Raw genomic sequence first — 24,245 nt, 5'->3', positions numbered from 1 at the left:
AGAAGGAAATGGCAAGACCAATTATGCTATTAGAAAATATTTTCTAAAGTTTGAGAATTTGAAGAGTGGAACCTCTTCTGAATCACTTATACTTTCCTATTTTGAGCAAACATAACATCATGATTAAGGGACACAAATTAAGTGACTGATTATAATGGTATTTTAAGGTTAGCTATCTTCAAGTTGAAACAAGGAAGCACTACCAAGGATCTATAAAGTGTTTAAAGAGATTAGAAAGCTTTTACAGTGAGACAAAAAAATTTATGGAATTTAAACTTGAATGAGGAGCAATCTAATGCCTCCACATACGGCTCTCCTTTATGACAGTGAGCTGTGCTCTTAAGGATGTAGACAGTTCTAGAAAGTCAGTGCTGTCAGGTAAGAACCCATAATTAACTTTGATGCAAACTGAAACAGGCTCATTTGGAATGAATGAAGATTAAATAATCTAGAATACCCTACTTCCTCTTGAAACAGACCAGGAGTATCCAGAGTAAGTAACAGAGTTTCAACTGATAAAGTAACCACGTCTGAAATCACTTGACTCATCATGTACACCTAGGAGTCTAGTTTACACAGCCCATGCCAGACTGTTACCTGTGAGGTTTGTGTACCTGCAAATGTTTCCCTGTCAAACTGAAAACAACCTATCAGTGGTCATGCTAACTTGAAAATTAGCACTTTAAAACCAAGATACCTTAAATAAAAAAAACTTCTTTTGTCTGAGGTTCTGTATTTAAGGTACTATCTATTAAAAAACAAAACCACAGCAAAATTAGGAGAAAGCATGCCAAAGGTACAGGAAATGATGCTTCTGGGTTTGGACTCATTAATTGTTCTTTGGAAAGTTGCCTAATAAAAATATTTTCCTTAAATAGTATTTCATCTCAAAGAACAGTAAATGCACTACAACCTACTTTTGATACCAAAATATCTTAGGCTAACTTAGCCAATCCCTTTATTCTGTTTTTGTTCAAGAACTGGCCAAAACTGTTTCTTGTGTCCACATTTTCACTTTGGAAATCTCAAGTTCTACAAACACTTTATACCTGGATGCACGTCCTGCCGCCCTGGTCCTCTGGAAGAGTTTTTCACTGAATGAAGCTCTATAGCTTAATGGCCTTCGTCTGTATTCACATGTCATGTACACCAAAGCCACAGACGGAAGAAGGAAGCAGGATAGGTTGATGGGAGAGGACAGGGAAGTCATTAGCATAGCAAGCAAAAAGAAAAGAGGCTACATCATATTTACAAAAACCACACCGTACAAACAGAAGCACGATTAGTAAGAAGTTCTTTTGTGATGCTCACTTTTCTGAGGAATCTGTTTACTCAGACCAAACATATTTCCCACAAATAAACACAGAAATGTCTTTGCTGAACTTCTACATATTATTCTTATTGCTGTTTATGGCAAGAAATTATAGTCACAAAACTACCAGTTGGGTGAAATGTTGTATCATACGTGATTTTGCCCCCATGTATGCAAAGATACATAAGCAAGGCTAAAATACAAATGCTAAGCTAACTAGTAAGACTGTGTGTGTCTGAAAGACTCAAGAGCAAAGCAGAACCATTGGGCAAGATCACTGCACTAGGATACAACAACATATGGTGAGTAAAATTTAAGCTGCAGTACTTCAGAAGAGGACTGGCTTGGTATTTCAAATTATTAGACATCCAGGTAATATTAAAACTACTCAAACAAGACCTACATGCAATATAAATAACTCATTTTAAAAACTAATATAAGAAAAACACACTCTTTCTTTATTAAAAAACTAATACAAGAAAATTTAGCATTCTTAGTCTTTTTTTGTGTGTGTGGAAATAAGAATGTATTAGGATTAAGGTTTCATTCTTATTTATCCCTTCCCAGTATGAACAACCAATTCTTAAATACATTGCATAGAGTTAGAAGTAAAATCTATTTTATCCTTCACACACACAGCCACACACACACTCCTGCAAATACAAAAAGCAAATACAAAACACTGGTGAATTTTGTGAAGCTCTGCAATTCATAGCATCAGGATCTAAATTTTGCTGAGGGCTTGATGTGTATTTCAACTCTCTTAAAAGAAAACCAGCAATACAGAATTCCACAATTACACAAAAATTCAAAAGAAACAAAAATTGTATTTAAGCTCACTGGTTATTTGCCTGCTTGGTAAAGAAACCAGAGAGAACACTGTTCCTACCCAAGCCCCTCCACATCCTATGAAACTCCAGGTATTGCTTCCTGCTCTTGAATTTATACAGTTGTTAATTTGTTCTATTACATTCCTTTAATTTGCTGCTAGTTCTATAGCTCCTTTTCAGGAATCATTCTGTTGTGATGCCCAACACAAAGCACAGAAAGTCAGGCAGTTCACCACAATGAACTTATGCTGTTGAAATTATTTCTTTTTACATGTATTTAAAATAAATACATGCTCTACCATTTGACAGAACGTTTTAATTAATTTCCCTTTCAGTCCACAGGACATCTCACATCAGAATGAATGATGTACCACCTAAATTACCTTGTACTTGAACAAAAATCATGAGTCACAAAAACTGTTTGCAGGTTCTATAACTCATACAAACTAAGAAAAAGTAATTTTAGCATGTTACCAATAATCTACTTAGATGAGCATTAGCTTATAAAAAATAGAAGAAAGTTAACATACATCAAACCAGGAAACCAACAGACTTTCACATTCATCTCTTCCTCTCCATAGCAAGCATATCACTGCTTCTCCAGGCAGCAATTTTATTAAAAGAAACACAGGAGAGATATTTTGGAAGAGTCACTGTAACTGTTTGACAGATGGACAAAACTGTCCTCAAAATGATAAGGTGTCAACAGCTTTTGGATATAAGGTAGGTTAAAGAATAAATTGACTGTAACACAAGTTACATTGTAATACCTGTGTTTTTGTTCTTGCTGCAGTAATTGAGCTGCTATTTTTCTCAAGTCAGTCACTTCTTTGAGCTCATCATCATCTTCAGCCAGCAGCTGTTTTTTCTGAAGTCTGAACAAACAAACATTAGTGATTTGCCTGACTTAAGTAAAGCAAGACACAAAAATGACTACGTTATCAGACAATAACTAAAAGAGCATCTTAAAGCTTATCTGTTTTCCAAGAAGGACCACTCCGTGTGCTCGGGATGAGATTTCCTGCCTTCATATGCAAGGAGCTTAGAACAAAACCACCCTCACCCCCTCAATGTCAGTAACACTTTCCCAAAGATCAGTCTTTACCTCTTTTCATCTGCCCAGTCCTCATTCAGTTCTATTTTCTGGGATTTCTCAGGATGTTTTCCCCGTTCCTTGGACAGAATGAAAAACAAACAGGCTTGAATTAAAACAAAATCAAAGCCTGCTGAACAGGTTCTCTTTTGTCAAGCTATGCTACCTTGATATAGGACAGCAATGGTCCAATCTGTGTATCTCCTTGCTCAGGAACAGCTCCCTCTTCTGCATTTGGATCAATGTAGTCATACACCTCCTGATCTAGTGAGGATTAAGAATGGAAAAGATTGTATTAAACAGTTCTCTCAACCATATGCTATTCCTGAAAGAATACTTATGAAAAATGTCAGAAAGATGAAACTATTCAATCATGACTCTTGGAGCTAGAAATAGTATTTTTTTAAATTTTCCTTCTGGCCTTGTCTATTTGTGATTATTACCTTGTTCTTTGAAATGATGAAAATACAATGCCAACATGTTACTGTAAATATTGGGCAATTTTCTCTTAGATTACCTAAGCAACACCTGTTACCTAAAGTGACAGATGCACAGCAGGTTTTTTTATTTATTACCTTTCTGTGGGTCAAGTTTACTTCCCGTTACTTGATTGTCATTCCTTATTGTCTGTTCCCTTGTTGATTCTGATATCTGGGAGTGAAGGCTGATTGTATCATCATCAGATGGCTGCAAAGACAGTCATATTTGATACAGAACTTCTACATAAATTACATTACTCCATTATTTCCTAAAAACTGACAAATTAGAGTGTAACTAACCTAACCCTATTATGAGGGATGGCTCCCAGGACAGAGAAAGAACATCAAGTCAGGTGGGATTTTTTTTGTGGGTGGGTTATAATTTGAGGGGCTTGGAAGGGAGTTTAAGAGAAACAGTTTAAGGAGTGACAGACAACTGTTCAGTGCATGATATAATATTAAAATACAGTATTTTGTTCAAAGATTTCCTGTCCAGCCCCAGTCAGTGGACTAAGAAAACTGTTCTTATGTACTTCCTTATCCAAAGTCTCCAATTACTTTGCCCCTTGTTACACCACTGAAAAAATCCCTCATCTTTGCTTCTGATCATTTGGAATTTTCTTGCAAAAATCTCTACTAGTATTACTCCATGTTCTACAGTTTTCCTGATAACTATCACCCTGCATTTATAATAATTCTCTAAGTTTCAAAGTTTTTTTGTGCTACAATATTCAGCTTTGACATCACTGTTCCTAACCACAGCTCCTTCATCTTCATTTCTACAAACACACAGATAACTTGTGGGGATTTTTGTTCATGGCTTTAAACCTAGCAAACCATCCAGAAGTTTATTAAAATGTAAACAATGAGTACTACTATCATATTCAACTCACGGGTTTAGTACAAATAAACTTTCATTTATTTCATTAATAACAGAAGAAAGTTTCAAACAGATGTTGTCTTTTGTGTAAAAATTGATCATACACTTCACACCTTAAAATACAAAAAAAAAATCTTTAGGTCAGAATTCAGTTTGAAAATGTATGAAATCTGGACTGAAATGAACCTTAACCAGAAAAGTCAAAGCAATATGTAAGTAATTTGTGTCTAAAATTCTAAAAAAAAAGAAATTTCACTAATTCAGCAGAGAAAAATACTCACTTCTGTTGTGGACAACCTTTTATCTCCATTATCACTCCCAATGCCAGAGTCTGGTCCATGATTTTTATTGGGATAAAAGTCTTCAATGCTATGTTAAGAAAAACAAGACACAAAAACCAAATAATAGTTTCTCTTTTCTAAAGGAAAATAAACATCCTTTACAAATATATTCTCTACACTCATCTGCAGTTGCTAATACAGAATCTTTGCACAATGCCCTTGTGCAGAGAAGAAATTATTAGTGTCTGACAAGAGTTGTTCAAGAAGAAAATATCAAAGCAAAGTTCAAGTGGAAATTATCAGTTGTGGAATTCCCTGTGCCTGTGCCATTTCAGAATTGTTCTATTTCATTCAAAAATACCATCTCCAGGAAAGAAGGCTTCCTCTGAGAAACTACAATTCTTGAATTCTATTGGCAAATGTTGTTTTCTACTAGTTTTCTACTAGTAGTAGAAAGAGTTGCTCAGTGCCACCAGTCCAACAAAAGTGGACTTGGAAGTGTTGAAGGGCAGGTTGGATGAGGCTCTGAGCAACCAGGTCTAGTGGGAGGTGTCCCTGCCCATGCAGAGGGGTTGGAACTAGATGATCTTCAAGGTCCCTTCCAACCCAAACCATTCTATGATTCTATGATAAAATATTCTGCACTTTTTGACCCCAAATAATCTAATTTAAAAATCCATGGTATTTCACTCAGGTTTAAGTTAGTTTCCCTTAATATGTATGTGGGAGACAGACTTTCTATATTCCAGACATTTATGGGAACTTCTCACCTATTGTTTTGACTTACCTGCTTGGGTAATAAATAGATGAGTTTTCCAATAAATATATTTTAAATGCATCTTTGTTCTGATTTCCAAATCTTTTCATAGCAACTCAGATGAGAAAATTAAGTTTCCAGTAACACAATTTTAGAAAATAAATATTAAGACTCCTAAATAAAGGACAACTGAAGTATTGAAATTACAGCTACTAAAAAACCCACTACTCACCTGTCTGTGAGTGGCTGGGAGGGGATTCGTTTACCTAATGACTGAAGATCCAAAGAATCTGGTTTTTTATCTATTCTGAGGCACGCCTGAATGCTGAGGAATTTAAATATATGTACTTTACCCTTTAAACATATCTGTTGGGAAACAAATGAACAGAGACAAATGTTGATTACATAGCATGACTTCTGGAAATGCATCCCAACAAATAACTTTCTACACTGAATTTGTAGCCACAACTTCATACTAAGAGAAAAGCAGCTAAAAATAGAGAAAACCAGATTGGTGTAACTTAGAGCAGCTTCCTCTTTCTTAAGATCCTTAGGCAAATTACTGACCTGGAATGTTTTAATACTAACCTGGGCTGGTGGTATCTGCATTGGATTGTTATCCAAAACTATAACTTGTAAGTGACGTAACTTCCTGTAACAAATTGGAATTTCTGTGATTTTATTACAAGAAAAATCCAGCTTTACCAAGGGAAGGTCTCCTAATTCTGTATTGGGGAAACAAAACGAAGCACAAAAAATCAGGTATCTTCTTAACACTTAACACCTAATTTACCTGCTCCAAAGAAAGGAAGACTAGTAGCTTACCATCTGGCAACATATGGAGATTATTTCTTCTTATGTTTAATTCTCTAAGTGACTGCAATTTTCCTATCTGCTGGGGGAGAACCTGAAGTTCATTGCAGCTGATATCCTAAGAAAGATATAATGACTGAATGAACTGAACTTCTGAAATTAAACAAAACATGCTACCAAAACTAATATAAAGCATACTTCAAAAATAATTCCTGTACTTCTTTCTCTGTTTTTATCCATAAAGGGAAGTAAGACCATAACAGATCTTGACATTTCTTTATTATTTAATAATTCATGTTTCAGAAACTCAACTCAAAAAAGTTAAACCACTGAATGATGAAAGACTGGCTTTGAGATGAAAAACGCAGTCTTGGTATTAGGAGTTCCTGCAGTCCCTGTATCAGTTAAAAACTTAGTGTGCTACTGTTGACAAATGTTTTGTACTCTTCTCCTTTGATAAAAATTCCTCTTCCTTGAAAAATCTTGAACCAATCCATGCAACTAAAAAAGCACAGAGTAGTATCAGGCTCACCAGGTTTTTGGATACAAGCACTAGAGGGTGACAAAGCTGCACCAAGTGAACACAGACTGCAGCTGCTTCTGCCACTAATTTAACATTTATGTATGTAGTCCAGACTGAGTCAACAAGCACACTGATATAAAACCCTTTCAAACCTTTACTAGTTCTGATTAAATAAATTGACTTAAAAGACTAGCTTCATAGACTAGATAAGAATGCAACATAGATGCCAGGGACTCAAATTAAATAATCTGAACATTTTCTTTATTAACAACTTAAGCTTAAGTTAACCCAACATACAGTCTGTGTTTAACCTTATTTTTGAAACTCTACAACATATTACACCTCTCATTTGAGCTCAAACACTGAGAAAGTGCAAGAACTGAATTTACATAATGTAGTTCTACATTTAAAATTATTATTTTTTTTTTATATACTGTAAATAAACAGTTTATTGTTGAGGTTTACTTAGTAAAATGGTTCACAATTATACTTACCAACTCCATTAGATCTCTCAACTTTCCAATTTCTTCTGGAATGGACACCAGCTTATTATTACTGACAACCAGAACTTTAAGTGGAAGATCAAACAGGTATTTTGGCAACGTTGATAAAAGATTTCGACTTGAAAGAAAGAAAAATGAACAAGCAAGACTAGATTATAACCTTCTTTTCACACCTAATGAGGAGTGTGAGATGCACACTGTACAATTTTTGTCCTATTCTAGAAGATATTCTCCATCTGTTACAAATTCAGGCTATAATCTCCATCATTAATTCCTTACCAGATATAACCTTTCAGATATGTGATTTTAGGCTCCTACCTCACTTGATTAAATGAGTATGTACTATAACTGAACCTAACACTAAAGTGTACAGATTAATCTGTCAAAAGAAAAAATGTTTGAAGCTTGCTTTATTGCTTTTTCTGATACCTTCAGAAGGATGACCTGAGCTGATAGTCTTCCAAAATGAAGTTTATGTTCTCAGCAAACCAAAGCTTTATACAAGGCCATTGCCATGTCATGTGGTCATGTCACTCCTGAGCTATCACAAAAAGCCCTTAACAGCTATTTATTACTTTGCTGAGCTATAGTCTGGAAGGTAAGCTTTAATTCAAATTAATTTATTTTGTGTGTATGACCTATATAGGTATATTACCTAATAAGGTACTTGCACATGGAAAACAAGCCTTTGGAAAACCAGCTGGTTCACATGTGGTATCAAATCAACTCCTTACAAACAGAATTACAAATTTTAGTAACTGCGGTTGCTTTAAATATAATTCTGTAGAGGCCAGAAGTTCTGTTTTGAAAAAGGAAAATTAAGAAAAAAGGAGACAACCTATTCAGTGTTGACATTTGTGTTCACACTATATTGACAAAAACCCAGAAGTTTTACTGGTTAATTGATATGTACCAGAGCACTCTTTTCATATTTGAGAAAAACAGAACACTTTTTACATTCTTCTTCTCCATGACTACAGTTTTTAGGGCTATAATGTATGTCCTTGGAACATTTCACCCTTGAAGTAGTACTACAATTTTAACACCATAAAACAAAAGTAAACTTTGATCAGTATCTTTGTAAAAGTAATATCTTTATTCTGTTAATTGTAAGAGTGTACTACAACTAAATGGTGGATATAGCTATGTAATAGATCTCTTTTAAAATGTATTTCACGTAGATATGACAGGCTTTTTTTACTGGAGAGTGTGAGAAGCAAAAATATGATGTGTAAGCTACCTTTTTTTAAGGTATTATTAAAAAATGTGGCAATGAAATGGTCATTCTCTGCATCACTTCAATTTTCCCTGGGTTTTTTGCTGGTTTTCTTTTTAAAAAGACTGCCTACTTTACTATGAATTGCACAACACATTTCTTCAGTCATCTGAATCCAAAATTAGAATCTGAGATCATGTGGTTTCCTTCTGTAGCAATACATGTAAATAATGTGCAAAATGAGCAGGGCCTTGTGGCCAGAGAGCTCTGCCCTCTTGAGAGCTGCAAAGTTTTACATGTGTAGTTTCTGTCTGCATAACATGAAAAAACCACAGAAAACTTGTAAATTCTCCTTATCCTCAGTGACCATAATTTACTGACTGAAGTTTCATAATGCAGTCAATTCCTTCCCAGAAAGAAGAAACAACTAGAACAGCAAGAGTAAGGCAAACGAACAACAGAATAATTTTCTCTATCTGGGCAGAAACGGGGGCATAAGGGCACTCATTGACCTGGTGAACCAGAATGTCACCTCTTCAATGAAGTAAATTACACAAAGGCCAAAAATAAAAGCATTACTCACCTAATGTTCAGGTAGGTAAGCATCTGTAGGTTTTTAATAGATTCTGGAATGGATTTGATGCAGTTGTGATACAAATTTAAAGTCTCCAGTGGTGCAAACAGCCAGACATCGGAAGGAATTTCAGTAAATCTGTTCTTTGAAAGATCTAGAAGGAAAAAAACAATTAAAAAATCATTTTTTAGTAAAAAATTTCCCTGCATTTAAGAGGAGATAACAGTACCCACTGTTATTCTTGTCGTGCTCCTAAAAATTAAGGTGTTGCAAGAAGTGTAAAATAATTCAGTTTTACCAGATGGTACTGCACAGAATTGATATAGAAGACTTCAAAAACTAAAAGATCATTGTTTGATATGCAATTTTAACAGCAAATAGAAAAATGACAGAAATTAAAAACTATATTGCCCACTACATAATTAAGAACATTTAAAATACAACTTATAATTAACTACGATTGTCCCTCCTGTGTCAGTCTTTATTCTGTGCAACTGTTTGTTATTTTTTCCTCCTATTCTAGGCACAACAGTAAGTCAAGGTACAAACCCAATAAACATTACTTTTCCTGTTTGACAGCTCCATTAGAACCTCACTTCATTGTACAAAATCTGCAATGCTAAAGCCAAGTCTGCAAAAGAGCCTTACACATTTATTTTGCTAAAGAAATACAATTCTTTCCTGCCAGCACAGTAACAGAGACATTCTCCAGGTACACATTTATAAATTAGCTAAAATGATAATGAAGTCATTAAAAAAATGCCAAATGCTATAAAAAAAACTTATGCAATCCAGCCTAGTCTAAAAGCAGGAGAAGATATTTTGACAATGGAAATATAATACTTTAACTAGAATTGTATTTGACAATGCATGACTACATTATGCAAATCTGGCTGCAGAAGATACAAAAATCCAGTGCACTACAAAACCACAAACCATCTCACTATATAAAATCTTTAAAAAGACCCAAAATCTCAAGGGAGATGTGACCCAAGAATCCTGGAAATTATTCGGTTAACTACCAAAACCTCCTGTCATAAAAAGTCCATGAAACTATCTTGGAAGAAAAAGACATTTACTTGAGAATGACTATTTTTTTAAAATTAACTCTGTTCCCAACTCAAGACCTTTCAAAAGGATGTGGTTTTCAGAAATGCTGAACAGTCTTTTAACAAAGCAGCAACACAGAGCCCTTGCTATTTCAGGCTTCAGTTCTTAATTTTTAACACTCAAATGAAATAACAGTGCCTCTACTTCACATTATAATTGGAATAAACATACAGTTTGCTCTACACTAGACTGAAAAAACAGACTAGAAAATGGCTGGAAAAGTTGCTCAAAGTCACCAAGAGGCTCAAAGAAGAGAGCTCAACATCATGAAGTATAACTGGCAAATGAGCTTTGAGTAGCATTTCTCAGGGCCAACACTGGAACCAATACTGTATCTTCACCAACAACCTGGAAAACAGGATAGAATGTGCCCTCAGGAAGTGCATGGACAGTCAGGCATCAGTGTGCTTAGTGGTGGGGAAGGTCATCCACACTGTGCTGCAGATGCCCATCAATTAAATGAACTGGTGCACTGAAACAATACCTTCCAGTGGTGTTATTTTTGGAAGTAGCCTCAATTTTGCTTCCTGAAGACTAGAATATGTGAAATTTGTGAGCTAACTGGCTGTCACTCCATTATTCCATATTTTCTAAGAAACATTCTCAAGCTAAAGTATCACAGAGCCTTCCTTTAGAACAGGGCATCTACTGCTGATGCTAAATTCTGCAAACTCTAGCTGTGAGAGGCAGAAAGGGAAAGATTTACGTTGCAAGACTGGCATTCTTACTGAACTGAATGGAAAATGGAATAAAGTTAACTAAAAATAAACACCCCCAACCAAAATTAAAAAGCTTATTACAAAAAAAAATTAAGCACAGCTTGAGAAAGTTTTCACAATAATGAGCTTTGTTTTCTATTTTCCACCATGGCTCCTTTCATAACACTACAGAAAAATGCAAGCATTCACATGAAAGAATTTTCTGCCAACCCCTTTTTAGGTTAAGCAAAGGCTCTCTGATTCTAATATTCAGCAGAATGGAGTAACTGTATGCAGAAGGGATGCACAGTTTTCTTGCCTGCACAGTCCTACAACCAACACCCATAAACAGTCTTTAATACAATCCTGTTCTGAAGATATCAGCCCTAAGACTCTTCCTGATTTTATCACTAGCCAGAGAGATAAATTAAGTACAAAGTTCTAGTCCACAAAATCCATGTGACAGAATCCCACCCTACTGCCAACGATCCAAAGAGCAGTACTGTAGTTATACCTGAACTGGAATCTTCAAGAATACAATGAAAATTCTGCCACTGTTATGTGCATCCAGCCACACCCCAACCACACATCTTGGAAAGACATAGGTTAAAAAATAGCTTTGCCTTTTCTTCTGCAAATATAAAACCTAGAGCTGGGCAAGACCATAATTATAGTGTGCACTAGCTCTCTGTTCTGGACAAGGAGTGTAGAACACAACAGGCAATATCAAACCAGCTGTGGCTTCTAGGCTGGCCTGACAAAAATCACATCAGCACAATCTCATAGAAGTCCCTTAGCTGTACCCCCACACAACGCTATACAATTCCACATTAGAAGAAGATATAAAAATACTGTGACATGGGTATATACTGAAATATATATATGTTGAAGTACATATATGTTGAAAACACCTCCCTGAAAACAAAGCCTTAAGAGACTGTGGAGCAAAGGTTCCACTTTTCCATCACGAAAGCCAGAACTCCAAAGCAGGAAAGGAGACGCATTATCTGTCAATAATAAAACAAAAAATCTGAATACAGTGTTGGAAGATAGTGTGACTTTTCTTCCAAGCAATTTTTCATCCATTCATTGCAAAACCGTATTAGAATCGCCTCAGCAGTTCAGAATTTTCTGAGAAAGATTTTAGCGTTTTCTACAACATTCATATATAAAATGTACTTGCAACTTCTGAAAAACAAGTAATGCTATTTTTTATCCAAACTGAAAAATTACTTTTACTTCAGAAATGTTCTCACAATGGGCAAAAAATGTATGAGGTAATCTACTATACTAAATAAAACTTAGATGTTAAGCTTATGCAATTCAGGTACCTTTTGAAGACTAATAACCAACAGACGACTAAGAAAATATTGTAAGAAAAAAGGAAGGAACTTCTGGAATAGACTGTTCCTCTACAAACAAGACAGACTTCATCTCAACCAAAACGGAAGCACGTTGCTGGCAGAGGATGGTTCTGTAAGTGTTAACAGACTTGAGAAGTAAGGAAAGCTGCTAAATGCAGAACCACAACGATTTAAGATTACAACACTTCTAGAAGTGAGATTTAGGAATCCTTTGCTTAACCACTTTAGACCAGAAAACTCTAAACTGGGGGTGTCATGTGAAGACTAAATAGAAGACTCTCCATGACTGTTCATGAATCACAGGGTATTTCAATTCACTATCTCTGCAGAAACAAGGTAAGTGAGAAGTACACCATTACTAAGGTTAAATTAAAAAGAGGAACTACAAAAACACAAAGATGATTGCAGCTTTGTTTCTTTTTAACAGAAAGAGTAAAGTCTTTACTAGCTGCAAGACAATGATTAAAAGACAACATATTGGAATTCCTAAAGGAAAAGAGTTTTAGGAAATCAGTCAGAGTTTGGAGGCAGAACTATCAGAAGCTAGAAGGTATCTTGTATAAATTTAAGCCATAATCAAAAGGAAAAACAAAAAGTCCAAACTGTCAGGTGACAGGACTGTGCAGTAAGGCAGTAAAATCATATTAACATCATGTTTGCCTTGGTTTTACAGCTTTCCCTAAGCACATATTGCTGCTTCCTGTCAGAAACATGCTGCTAAAACAGACTGGCCTTTTATTTGATCCCCTACAATCATTTTTATAGTCACACTCTGCATGCACTACAGGCTGAAACTAGAAGGCAAGGCTTGGTTGGCAAATTTACACTTGGACCTCATCTTGATGTTACAACATTCTTCATTCAAATCTGATGGTCCATTATATTGGTGTAGGGGTTTTCTTTGCTCAAAGTGTTCCAAAATTTTATTTAGAATCTAGATGGTCAATAAAATAACCACCAACCTCCTGCAAAACCCAGATCTGCTCTCCTAACTCATAATATGTGCAGACTGTCCTAGCCAGTTTTTCTAGTATTGTTTTAGCAGAGTAGGGCTCAAAAAACATCTAAGCACAACAGTAACTGTATAATTAGTCCTACTGAAGCCAATGACTGTATAAAATTAAAAATGTTTAGACTTGATCCTAAAGATACACTTTCAGCTGATATAAGCACAAATTTGAAATCAACACACAGACCATGAGTAACATTAGTCTGTTGGACCCAAGATTGTTCTGGAAAAATTAAAAAAGAAAAAATTAAAAAGTAGTCTCAAACACTGCAGAAACACCTGGACTTGGTGACTCCAGGAAGCTGAAGTTCTCCATGCCCACAAAACCCTCAGTCAATTTAAAATTCAAATCCTCTGATAGTTAAAATGTATATTGAATAAGAACAGCATTAAAAAACCTCTCTGTTTAATTATATTTTGCAATGTTATGATTAATTCATCCGACAGGCCAATGATAACTGCAGAAATACAGGCAAGCAAATGTTCTTAATGTAACACTCCTAAAACCACCTTATGGCCACACATCCTACCAACTATTATGTTACACAAATCTTCTGCCTTTCATTTTTTCCCCATCTCAAATAGAATCCCAAGCCTCCCTCCTTGGGGAAATACCTACAAAGAGAAAATTACCAGATTTGCATTTTATCTGATGGAGTTTGAAGAGTGATAATGAAGCCAAGACTTTTTTTTTATTATTATTTTATTTTATTAATGTGTCACCTTCTACCATGAACAAGGACACTAGGCTGCAAAAACCTTTAACTTCACAATCAACTGGATTGGCACTACATTACTTGTACCACAGCATTCAAGAACAGGAGACAGAATATACAATTTAAGAAATTCAGTTTTGTTGCACAAAGATACTGAAGATGCTGAAATGTCAGAATAATTGAAAGCAATCAGCCAGTAAATGTATGCATTACCCATCTCCCTAAGGGGGAGGAAGAAAAGTTAAATCTAAGCTGCCAAGCATTTAAAACTAACCATAAAGCAAAGATGTGTGCATGAAACAAACAAACAAACAAACCCCACAAAAAACCAACAAATAACCAAACAAAACCTGAAGTTAGACTATAGAAGTCTAACACCTTAAGCTCCTGTGAGCATGGACTGTCCACCTTCTACCAGGAATGGAGATTCCAGCACAATATAGAAATTAAGCTCACCAAAGGAGTCCAATACTTCATCTACACTATGCCCACCATCAAGTCCTGGCATGTTTTGTCAACTTCCAGAGCCCTGCAATGTTGTTATATAGCTTTAATACACATAGGGGAGGAAATCTCTCACCTACTGCAAATGAACAACCAGGGCTGCAAAATCAGTCACAGAAACTGAAAGCTAAGTAGAAACAGACCCTCTAAATCTCAAAGTTGGAGTGTTGTTACTGTCTGTACAGTGGCTCAACAAGCAATTCCTCAGTAGTTGCTTAAGTTCATTAGCTCCCACCCTATTTTATGCTACACTAGTACAGTTAGCATGGCCATACCACAAAAAAGTGCTACTTTTCCTCAGAATAATGTTCCAAGCATCTACATCTCCCATTCAGGTATGTTTGTAATGCTGTAAAAAACTGAAGGTGCAACAAGAAGTCCAAGGGCAACGAAGAGAGACTTCAGGGCCTTGGGATGACAGGTTAAGGGACGAGGAGCACAAGCAATGCTCTCTTCTATCCTTCCAGTCACAGGGAATGATGAGGGAAGAATCAGAAAGAGTCAGGAGATCAATACCTGGCTCTGAGCCTGGTGTTACAAGCAGAACTATTGAACACAGGTCAGTCTATATGATGCCAGGCCTGCTGGTGACACATGGGGTACACCTGTCTCGAAGGGGGAAAGGGATCTCAGCACAGGAGTTAGCAGGGCTCACTGAAAGCGCTTTACACTAGATTTGAAGGGGGAAAAGGATAAAACCAGGCTCACTAGAGATAAGTAGAGATAAGCCTAAGGGCAGCATGCCAACATTTATGGGACAGCGGGCTAGTGAGGTCCTTTGGTCTGCTGTCTCAGTGGAGCTAGGAGATGGAGATCCACACAGCAGCAAAGAAACAGCAGTTATAGATGGGTTAGAAACCACGGGAGCACCTGAGAATGGTCAGGTAGGAATTAGGGATTCTCCCCTCAGAAAGGTGGCAGGATCAATAATTCAATTTACATTCATCTACACCAATGCACACAGCATGGGCAACAGACAGGAGAAGCTAGAAGCCCCCGTGCGGCAGGAATACTGTATAATTAGAAAACAAATACAGAAAATTATATATAAGAAAATATTTCTCTAATATCTGTATTGATACAAAAGGTGCATCTAGCCCAAGATTCTCTATTAAAAGCTAATATTTTTAACCTGTTACTTGATAATTTCCTTTGCTTCTCCATTTTTTAAAATGAAAATAATGAAAACAGATTGTCTTCATTTGCCTGTTCCAGGCTGATGAAAAATATTGTCTCATCTACTCTTATACTGAAAAACTCTGATGTGTGTGCAGATACTCATTGTATATGTTGTACTTACTTTTTTAAGGTAAGGAACTGCATGCACTATCAAGATAAGGATATGCAGTGAAATAACTTCCTATTCTCTGTTCCTAGCACTGTTCTGTGCCTTGGACTTGAGCTGCCACTTGAAAAAAAAGAAAACCCAAGAATTGAGCAGTATGGCTGGCTGAATCTCACTTCTGAAACATCAGCATACTCACTTTTGAGTTAGTAATTAAATGATACATTAAAGCTAGAGACGTATATGAAAGTGAAACCCTTACAAAATTTTGCCTAAGATAAATAGGAAGTAACACTATAAACGCAGAAGCAGAACTAGCTGGACACATCATATTGCAAGTGAGAAGTGTGTGCAAAGATTTCTCCTAGAATTTAACTTTTTATTCATAAGCCACTGCAATATTAATCATGCAGTGAAAATGAAGTTCTGGTAACATCATTTGTATTTATTTAAATGTGAAAAATTGAAGCATACAGTTTCTAAAGCAAGTCCTTCCAAACAGGAACACCAAAAAGCTTATTTCTTAAAATGATCTTTTGCTTTTATAAAAACTTGAAGTGATTTGCTCTTTCTGCTTGTATGCAGTCACAAAATTGCAACAGGCATGGATGAGAAACTCAGGACTTGAGAACAAGTTCAGAAAAAGTATAAAGGAAAGGCTGCCTTGCCATCAATGTGACCAGTGTTTCACAGAGATGAAAAAGCCTTCCAGGAAAATTAATTGCCTTCACCAAATTAACAGCTTCTAGTGCACATTCAATCTTTTATTCAGTCTTCCAACCTATGCACTGTCTCCTTATATGCTTCTAAAGTGAAACAAGTGTGCTGGACTGTGTAACATGACTGACCATGTTTCTCACAGCAATGTGGCACCAAGTATTTTAGCACAGGGCTGCTCCTTATTCCAGAGAAGCCAGCCATGTTTTCACGTTGCTTCTCAGATTCATACTCCTCTGCTTATGTTTCTTTTTTGAGTGTTTAAATGAAAGAAAAACACTCCCAAAACTGTAGGTGGCTAAGAGCAGCTTTTACCTTTTTTATTTTTATTTTTTTAACTGAGTGTTTGACAGAGCACAGAACAGCTTCTATTTTTGTGACAGAGATATTACAGAGAGATATTACAAAGTGGTATTTGTGTTCTAAACCCAGCAACTGAAGAGCTAGGGAATACCTGCTTTACAGTTATCCATGTCCCTAATTTTAGTTACATAGTCTGTGTGGTTAAAGTGACAAATGAAGAAACTGTACGTGACTGTGTCATTACAGTTTCTCATCAAGCACAAAAGCAAGATTGTAGAGGCAGTCAGAAACTGTATTTTATAGATTCCAAGTTCTTGGCTCTTCAAACTAAACAGCACTACATTTTAAAAAATATTACTTTAAGGACTGAAACAAACAAACAAAGTGTCCTGTCAAATTGAACCACTGCTCTTTCACGTGCAATGCATATTCCTGTAACTGGAATGGATCAACAGTTGTCTCTCACATTTCCTACTGCTGGGGAGGAAGGCTGAGATCCAGCACGTTGGCTTTGAAATCAAGGTAGCCTTGAAGAACCCACTATTCCAGCCCATCCTCATTCAACTGAGTCTCCCAGCCTACACTGGATGTGTGTACATTGAACATGTCTAATTTGGCAGCTCAGCTCAAGCAATTCTTGTTTTTCATGTAAGTTGTCTCCACTTGACACATGCTGGTTCAGGTACATGATGTTTTATTCTGAAATTTGCACTTAGTGAAAACTAAACCAGAAGCTCTGATTTCAAGGTTGGAACAATTTGAGGTCATGTTGGTGCTGACCTGCTGCACACCAACAGATGGATTCAGGGAATTCCTCACCATGTTACCACGTGAGAAGGATTCAGGCATTTCCATCACAAGACAGCACACTGTTCATGACCAGAGGGAACAGGGTCTGGCAACAACTACAGCATGTTCTCTTGAGACACAATGGCCACTGCTATAGCAACTTCTGCATCTGTTCTTACTGCTGGTGCCTCCTGCTCTGTCCTACTCATGCCAGACCTCACGACAGCATAAACCTTTTAGTTCTAGGTAAGTCTTTAATATCTCAAGTTCTTGTCCACTACATACTGGTTCAACCTATTGAAGCAGTGGTAGACTGACAAATTGAAGTAGATGTTTTTTTAACACACAGATGGTCAGGGATTTGCTCACTGTGCAGTTACATCTAGTGGTCAGCAGCCTATGAACAGCCCTGAGACGCAGGGTTCCTTCAAGACTTGAAACTACAAAAACCTTTTTTTGAGAAATCACACTTGGAAACACATCAATGACAATCACATCTGCCAAGCAAAAAAATATTTTAGTCCTGTAACAGAAAGTAAGATTTATTCCCCCCCCCCCCCCCCCCCCTAAAATGCTTTAACTTCTCCAGATCTGTCAGAGCTGGCAGCAAACAATCTCAGGTTTGTTGGTAGAATGAAGAACCTCAGACACAGAAAAGCAGAGAATTCAGAAAACTCTCCACATTGTCATGTAGAACTTTTACCACACATAAAAATGATTAATTTTATGTGGAATTCTAGTCTTCAGTCTTGATTCAGTTACCTTTTTGCTAAGGACATGTTTCAGCATTAAGCGCCAGTAAAATGAATATATACTTTCACATCAGCTCCAACAAAGCTTCACAAGTCAAATGAGAAGATAAATTTCAGAAAGAAAAATCTGAAAAAGGGACACCTAGTCCATTTTTCTTATTGCACAAGGTTTTGCAATACAATTTGTGATACCCCCTCCTTAAAAAATAAGGAACAAAGCAGAAATATGTAGTACAAAAAGTTCTTCATATCAAAAGTAGAAATATGTCCAAGATTAAATCTTTCTGATATTCCAAGGCACAAAAATAGTCAATATGATGGCAAATTTAGTTTTGATGGATAGAGGATACAAAAAGCAAAAAACTACATATAGCAGATTTCTTGTAGGCCACAAAATTGTTATTAAGATTAGATTAAGATACAAGTGATATTCTTCCTAGTGCAAGCCATTTATGCAGGTGAACTAATAATCAGTTGTTTTAACCTCAGCTCACTGAACTGAGACTTTGTCTAACTTGTCTATAACAGTAAGTATCCTTAAGAATTATCCTTATTACTGTCTTCAGAAAGGAAATCTCAGACATCAAAGACAACTCGTTTTCCCTTAGTCCCCAAACTGGATAGGCTAAGAAATCACTCTGGAGAATTTCCACAATTACTTGCTTATAAACTGTGTCACTTCCAGATTTTGCATCTGATCCATTTCTGCACAAACACTTTGCCCTCCCCCCCAACCATATAAGCCCAGTTTCACTTTTTGCTCAAATCTGAAGACATAATTACTGAAGAACCATGTTTTTCAACGTTTGATTTCTAGAACGTAACACAGATTTAGTATATGCATCACATATGAAGATTATTTTCTTAAAGTGAAAATAGAACGTGGTGTTGCTACTCAGTTACCTTCCACCACTTTAATCAACACTGGCACCACCAAAAGTCACTTCAGACAGGAAAATGTAATTACTTTAAAAGTACATATTGAAAAGGAAAAGAAGAGTATTATAAATTAAGACTCTCATGCAATTCACACTCGCTATTAAACTTTGGATTTGTGGCTTTTAATTCATAATCACATGAATTACTAAATGCCTTAGAAGGGGCAGAAATAAGATGTAAAAAAATCAACACTCATGCAAGTAACACTAGGCAACAGTATCTTAAAACCAGCCTGCCTACTCCCATCCCCTCAGCAGACACATGCAGGAGTGACAATGTGGGAAAACTCTGCCTGTGGTGCCAAGGTTGTTCTTAGCCATGACAGGAGAGTTCATCCTGAAGTCCTATTTGGAATACACTCATGTTACTTCTCAGCTATATAAGAACATAGCAGGTGGTGAAAAAGGAAAAAATTCAAATGTAATATATTTACAGGTCATCATTCACCTATTTACAAGTCTTGGAGGTTCCCTCAGAATTAAAAATTAAGAATCAAGTTTGTTGTGATAAAATCATAAACAAATAAGCCTGATGGCACCACTATACTTACTCAGAGTAAATCAATTGTTCCTTCAGCTGTAAGTCTAGTACCTCTCATATTTATTAAATTTGCTCTTTAAGAAGAGCTGACAAAGAAGGGGCGACACTGCTAAAGGCACAGGCTGAGTTAGTTCAGCATGGTAATACAGCCCTGGAACCTATCTTTAAAAAAGCAAAACAAAACACACAACTCTTGAGCTAAGCAGACAGTGATGACATTGATGAGATAGACTCAATTACTGAACTGCCAGGGGGCCTAATGTTGCTCACGCTGTGAGAAGCAAAATTACACACGTTAATAAAATGAATGGAATATTCAATATACCTCTTGATACACCTCTTGGTATCTCACGATCTACAAATTTTAATTACCTTTTTTTTCAGAAGTTCATTTAACAGCAGCACAGTATCTTTTTGAATAGCCAGAATACAGATACAGCTGTAATGACAATTCATGGTTAAAATAATAAATAAATAAATAGATAAATAGTTAGAGACAAAACAGCCAGATATTGTCATTATGCCTGTAGCTGAGCAGTAATTTTCGTCACATAATTTAAGATGGCAAAAACATTATACAGTAATTGCAAATTACATACTGGCAAGCCATTACATAAGAGTTAGATGTAAAATATGGCCAGACCTTGAATAAAAAAATCCCAAGATATTTCTGATAAATTGACAGCAGTTCTGCTTTAATATATATATTTGAACCTTAAGAGAACCACAGTGATTTTCTTTCTGTTGCTGATTTTATTGATGTTAAGGCAGACTATTCTGGATTTACAGAGACACTGTAGATCCTACTGAATAAGTGTTCATGATATGAAAAAGAAATCATTTACATCTAGATTTACTGGACGTTTTGGGGTTTTTAAATGTTTGTTTCAAGTACCACAGAACCAAACTTTAGAGAGTCACTGCCTTAGAACGAAGTGAAACCCAGCAAACATTTCTAACCTTATCCCTCATCTCCCACACCTCAGATGAAATCTATACCATTATTCATGGGCATATTGTAATGTGAAACAGTAATAACTGCTACCAAAAAGCCAGTAAATGGTTTTTGCCTCTGAGGCAGTTGCTGCTCCTCTATCAAGCTCCAAGCCACACTGGTACCCCATAAAGGATGTCTGTGATTCACCAGCAGAATACCATTCACCCCCTTAGCAAAACAATTCTACAGATTTAGTCAAAATAAAAAGACTACAAATCTTTTCTTTACAAGCATATTTTGAAAGACTTCTAAAATTTGTATTTCCCCAGATTCATTCACAAATCAGTCTGAACAATCAAGATTGGTAAGAGATGGTACTTGCATAGATCCACACCAACTATGTAAGTGTTTCTAAAACAGTAAGCGAGATGGCTATTTTTGTCACAGACTGTCCTTAAACAGTTTCACACAACCTTTCATGAGGAAAATTCCATCCTGATGGTAGTGACTGGGCTCTACTACAGCCTAAAGATAAAGACATGATCACTGCAGACAGCTTTTACTCAAATATGTTGAGATTCATAATAATAAAAAAATTGATGGCAAAATGCAATTAATAATAATTAGAAGCAAACACAAACTCTTGATCCTTGATGCACCTGATTCAGGACACAGAAAACATCTTTTACTAATAGATTGCCTGTATACAGTGATACTTTATTAATGCTTTAGCAATTGAATATTTATACATAGAATTGACCCACTATGCTGCTGAATACATTTTCATGCTACTACATGGAAAAACAGCTTTTAACTAATGGAACCCGTTTTTATTTTAGTCTTGTGCTTCCATTATTAATTACAGAATCACAAATTACCAAGGCTGGAAAAGACCTTTAAGATCATCAAGTCCAGCCTATAATTAACTAACACACTTCTACCTACCCCTATTTTGGCCTGCACACAGGGATGCACCACATGCGTCAGGGAGAAAAATCCAATAACCCACAAATCATTAGCAGGCTTGGTACTCAATATAGAAATTGGATTTTAAAATCCATTCTTCACAAATTCTACACCCTACACAACCTAATCTATCAAAGAAGAACGAGTACATCATTATTTAACCCTTTGCACAAATGCAGCCCACAACAAAGAGCAACAGAAGGAGTATTTGACAGACCAGGAGCACAGGATTGTCAGAGATGGATAAGGTACCACAATGGGCAGGCTCATATTCAAAACAATAAGCCAGCTATTCATAACCCATGGGGAAAGAAAATCCCCCAAACAAAACAAAAAAATCATGGAATTAATTCATCCAAACAGTATTTTGGAAAGCCACTTGTGAACAAAAGACACTAAACCTCTCGTTAGTATTTTCTTCCAGCACATTACTTAAAACTACCCATTTTCAGCAACTACTCCAGCAGCAAATAAATCCAGAAGTACATCAGAGATGAGACAAAATATAACACAATCCCATGGAAAATATGGCTTTGTTTTCTAGGACCTGTATAGAAAATGTGTCCAAGTTTTCTTCACGTAAAAGCCTGGGTAAACCCAGGCTCCCACTCACAATATCTAAGCAGTTACCAACACGGTGAATACATTAAGCTGACGTGCACATTAGTAGATGCTCAAACATCCCTCACGCCCGCACTTCTAACCATCTTCCTGCCGAGCTGGGAAGAAGGACCGACCAGAATACCCCAGGCAATAAAGCTGCACTTAGGGGATCTGACACCCTTGAAGGTACAAACCAACGACAGCACGGAGCTCTTATTCCCCAGAGCACCAACTAAACAGCCCCCCTCACCTTGCTCACCCTCTTCCAGGCACCCTGCGCACGCACACGAATTCCAAGTCCTCATGCTTAAGACACAGACAGACAAGACAGATCAGAAGGCCTGCGAATGCTCCCCCGCAAGCCCTTGCAAGCACACAGAAAGCAGAACCTTGCCCTTGCTGCGCCAGCACACACGGACGGGAACCCCTCCTGGCTGCGCGCAGCAGCCCCGCAACCCGCACGGCGCAGGCACCGGGAGCGCCGGCGCCCCTTCCCATGGCAGGCACGGAGCACAATAACCCTCCCGCTGAACGCAGACACAACACCCCGGGCTCACGCACACACGGAGGGGGTTTCCGAGAGCCCCTCTCCCCGCTGAGCACACACACACACACAGCGGCAGCACTCCAGCTGCTGGCGCTGCCCTCGCCCTCCACCTCCTCAGGCAACACCACGAGAGCACCCCTCGCCTTTTGCACGCACGCAGCAGGAACAAGGCCCCGCGGGGTGCTCAGCCCAACACCGCAAACCCAGAGGGGGAGCGCTCCGCCGGCAGGACCCAGGGCAGAAGCAGCCCCCCCGATGCCGGGGGCTTTCCCCACCGCTGCACACCCCGGACCCTCCAGCGCCTCCCGTGCCCCCGCATGCAGGGGGAGCCCCCTCATTGTCCCGCCCCCGCCTCCGTGGAGCCTCCCCACTATCCCCCATTGCCCTCACACTGCGAGAGCCCCTACTCAGCGCAGCAGCCCCCCCCAACACGCTCCAAGATCCTCACTGCCAGCAGAGCGAGGGCTCCTTAGTGCTTCTCCCCATTGCCAACACACCAGCCCCCCCCCCCACTACATCTCTCCCATTGCCACCCCAGCATGTGCCCCTCACTGAACGCTACCACAGAAGATCCCCCCACCGCATCCTCCCCATTGCCCCCACTGAGCAACCCCGGGCCCCCCCCCAATGTCACCAGAGCAGGCCGCTCCCGTGCCATCACCCCCAGCGGCCACCACAGCCCTCAGCCCCCGCAGCCCCCCTCGGTCGCCACAGGAGACCCCTTCGCTGCATCCCCTCCACTGCCACCGCAGCCCCCCCTTGCCACAACAGAGCCCCCCCTTCCCACTGCTCGTCCCCAGCTGCCACCAGAGCAGTGACGCCCCCCTCCGCTTTCACAGCCGGGCCCCCCATCCGCCCCGCACTACCCCCACAGCCGGGCCCCCGCGGCAGAACGCCCCGTCACCCCCCCCGAAGCCGGAGCCCCCCACCCCACCTGCTTGCGTGGTGTCGCTGAGGTCGTAGCCGCTGCCGGGGAAGTCGCGCAGCTTCCTCCCGCTGAGGCAGAGGATGCCCGAGCTGCCCGCCTCCTCCAGGGCCCGGTCCAGGCTGCGCACCGTGTGCGACTGCGGCAGAGTGGCCGCGCCCCAGTGTGGCCCGGCCGAGAAGGAGAGAGTGAGGTGAGCGGGGATCCCCAGCCCCCCCGCCCCGTGCCCGTTGCCGCCGCCGTTGCCGCCGCCGCCGCCGCCCCCCTGCCCAGCCGCCAT

At 38.5% G+C, this 24,245-nt stretch overlaps 1 protein-coding gene across 7 annotated transcripts in view; it reads right to left on the bottom strand.

The window, feature by feature from the left end:
• Window positions 1–24,245, bottom strand: part of LRCH2 (leucine rich repeats and calponin homology domain containing 2) — a 43,734-nt gene extending 19,489 nt beyond the window's left edge. For 4 of the 7 annotated variants that reach the window (XM_051630729.1, XM_051630731.1, XM_051630730.1 and 1 more), the window contains exons 1-12: window positions 23,975–24,245; window positions 9,271–9,415; window positions 7,463–7,589; window positions 6,458–6,563; window positions 6,221–6,357; window positions 5,865–5,998; window positions 4,876–4,963; window positions 3,811–3,922; window positions 3,402–3,499; window positions 3,248–3,315; window positions 2,913–3,017; window positions 1,050–1,127 (exon numbers count right to left, since the gene is read on the bottom strand). In XM_051630729.1, the coding sequence (XP_051486689.1) occupies window positions 1,050–1,127; window positions 2,913–3,017; window positions 3,248–3,315; window positions 3,402–3,499; window positions 3,811–3,922; window positions 4,876–4,963; window positions 5,865–5,998; window positions 6,221–6,357; window positions 6,458–6,563; window positions 7,463–7,589; window positions 9,271–9,415; window positions 23,975–24,245 (1,469 nt within the window). The remainder of the gene's footprint in view (window positions 1–1,049; window positions 1,128–2,912; window positions 3,018–3,247; window positions 3,316–3,401; window positions 3,500–3,810; window positions 3,923–4,875; window positions 4,964–5,864; window positions 5,999–6,220; window positions 6,358–6,457; window positions 6,564–7,462; window positions 7,590–9,270; window positions 9,416–23,974) is intronic. The other 3 variants (XM_051630734.1, XM_051630735.1, XM_051630736.1) reach the window with 1 other exon arrangement.

Source organism: Apus apus, chromosome 12 (assembly GCF_020740795.1).
Source record: "Apus apus isolate bApuApu2 chromosome 12, bApuApu2.pri.cur, whole genome shotgun sequence".
Classification (NCBI taxonomy): Eukaryota; Metazoa; Chordata; class Aves; order Apodiformes; family Apodidae; genus Apus; species Apus apus.
The sequence above is the reverse complement of the archived record's forward strand: the minus strand, read 5'-3'. Positions and strand labels throughout refer to the sequence as shown.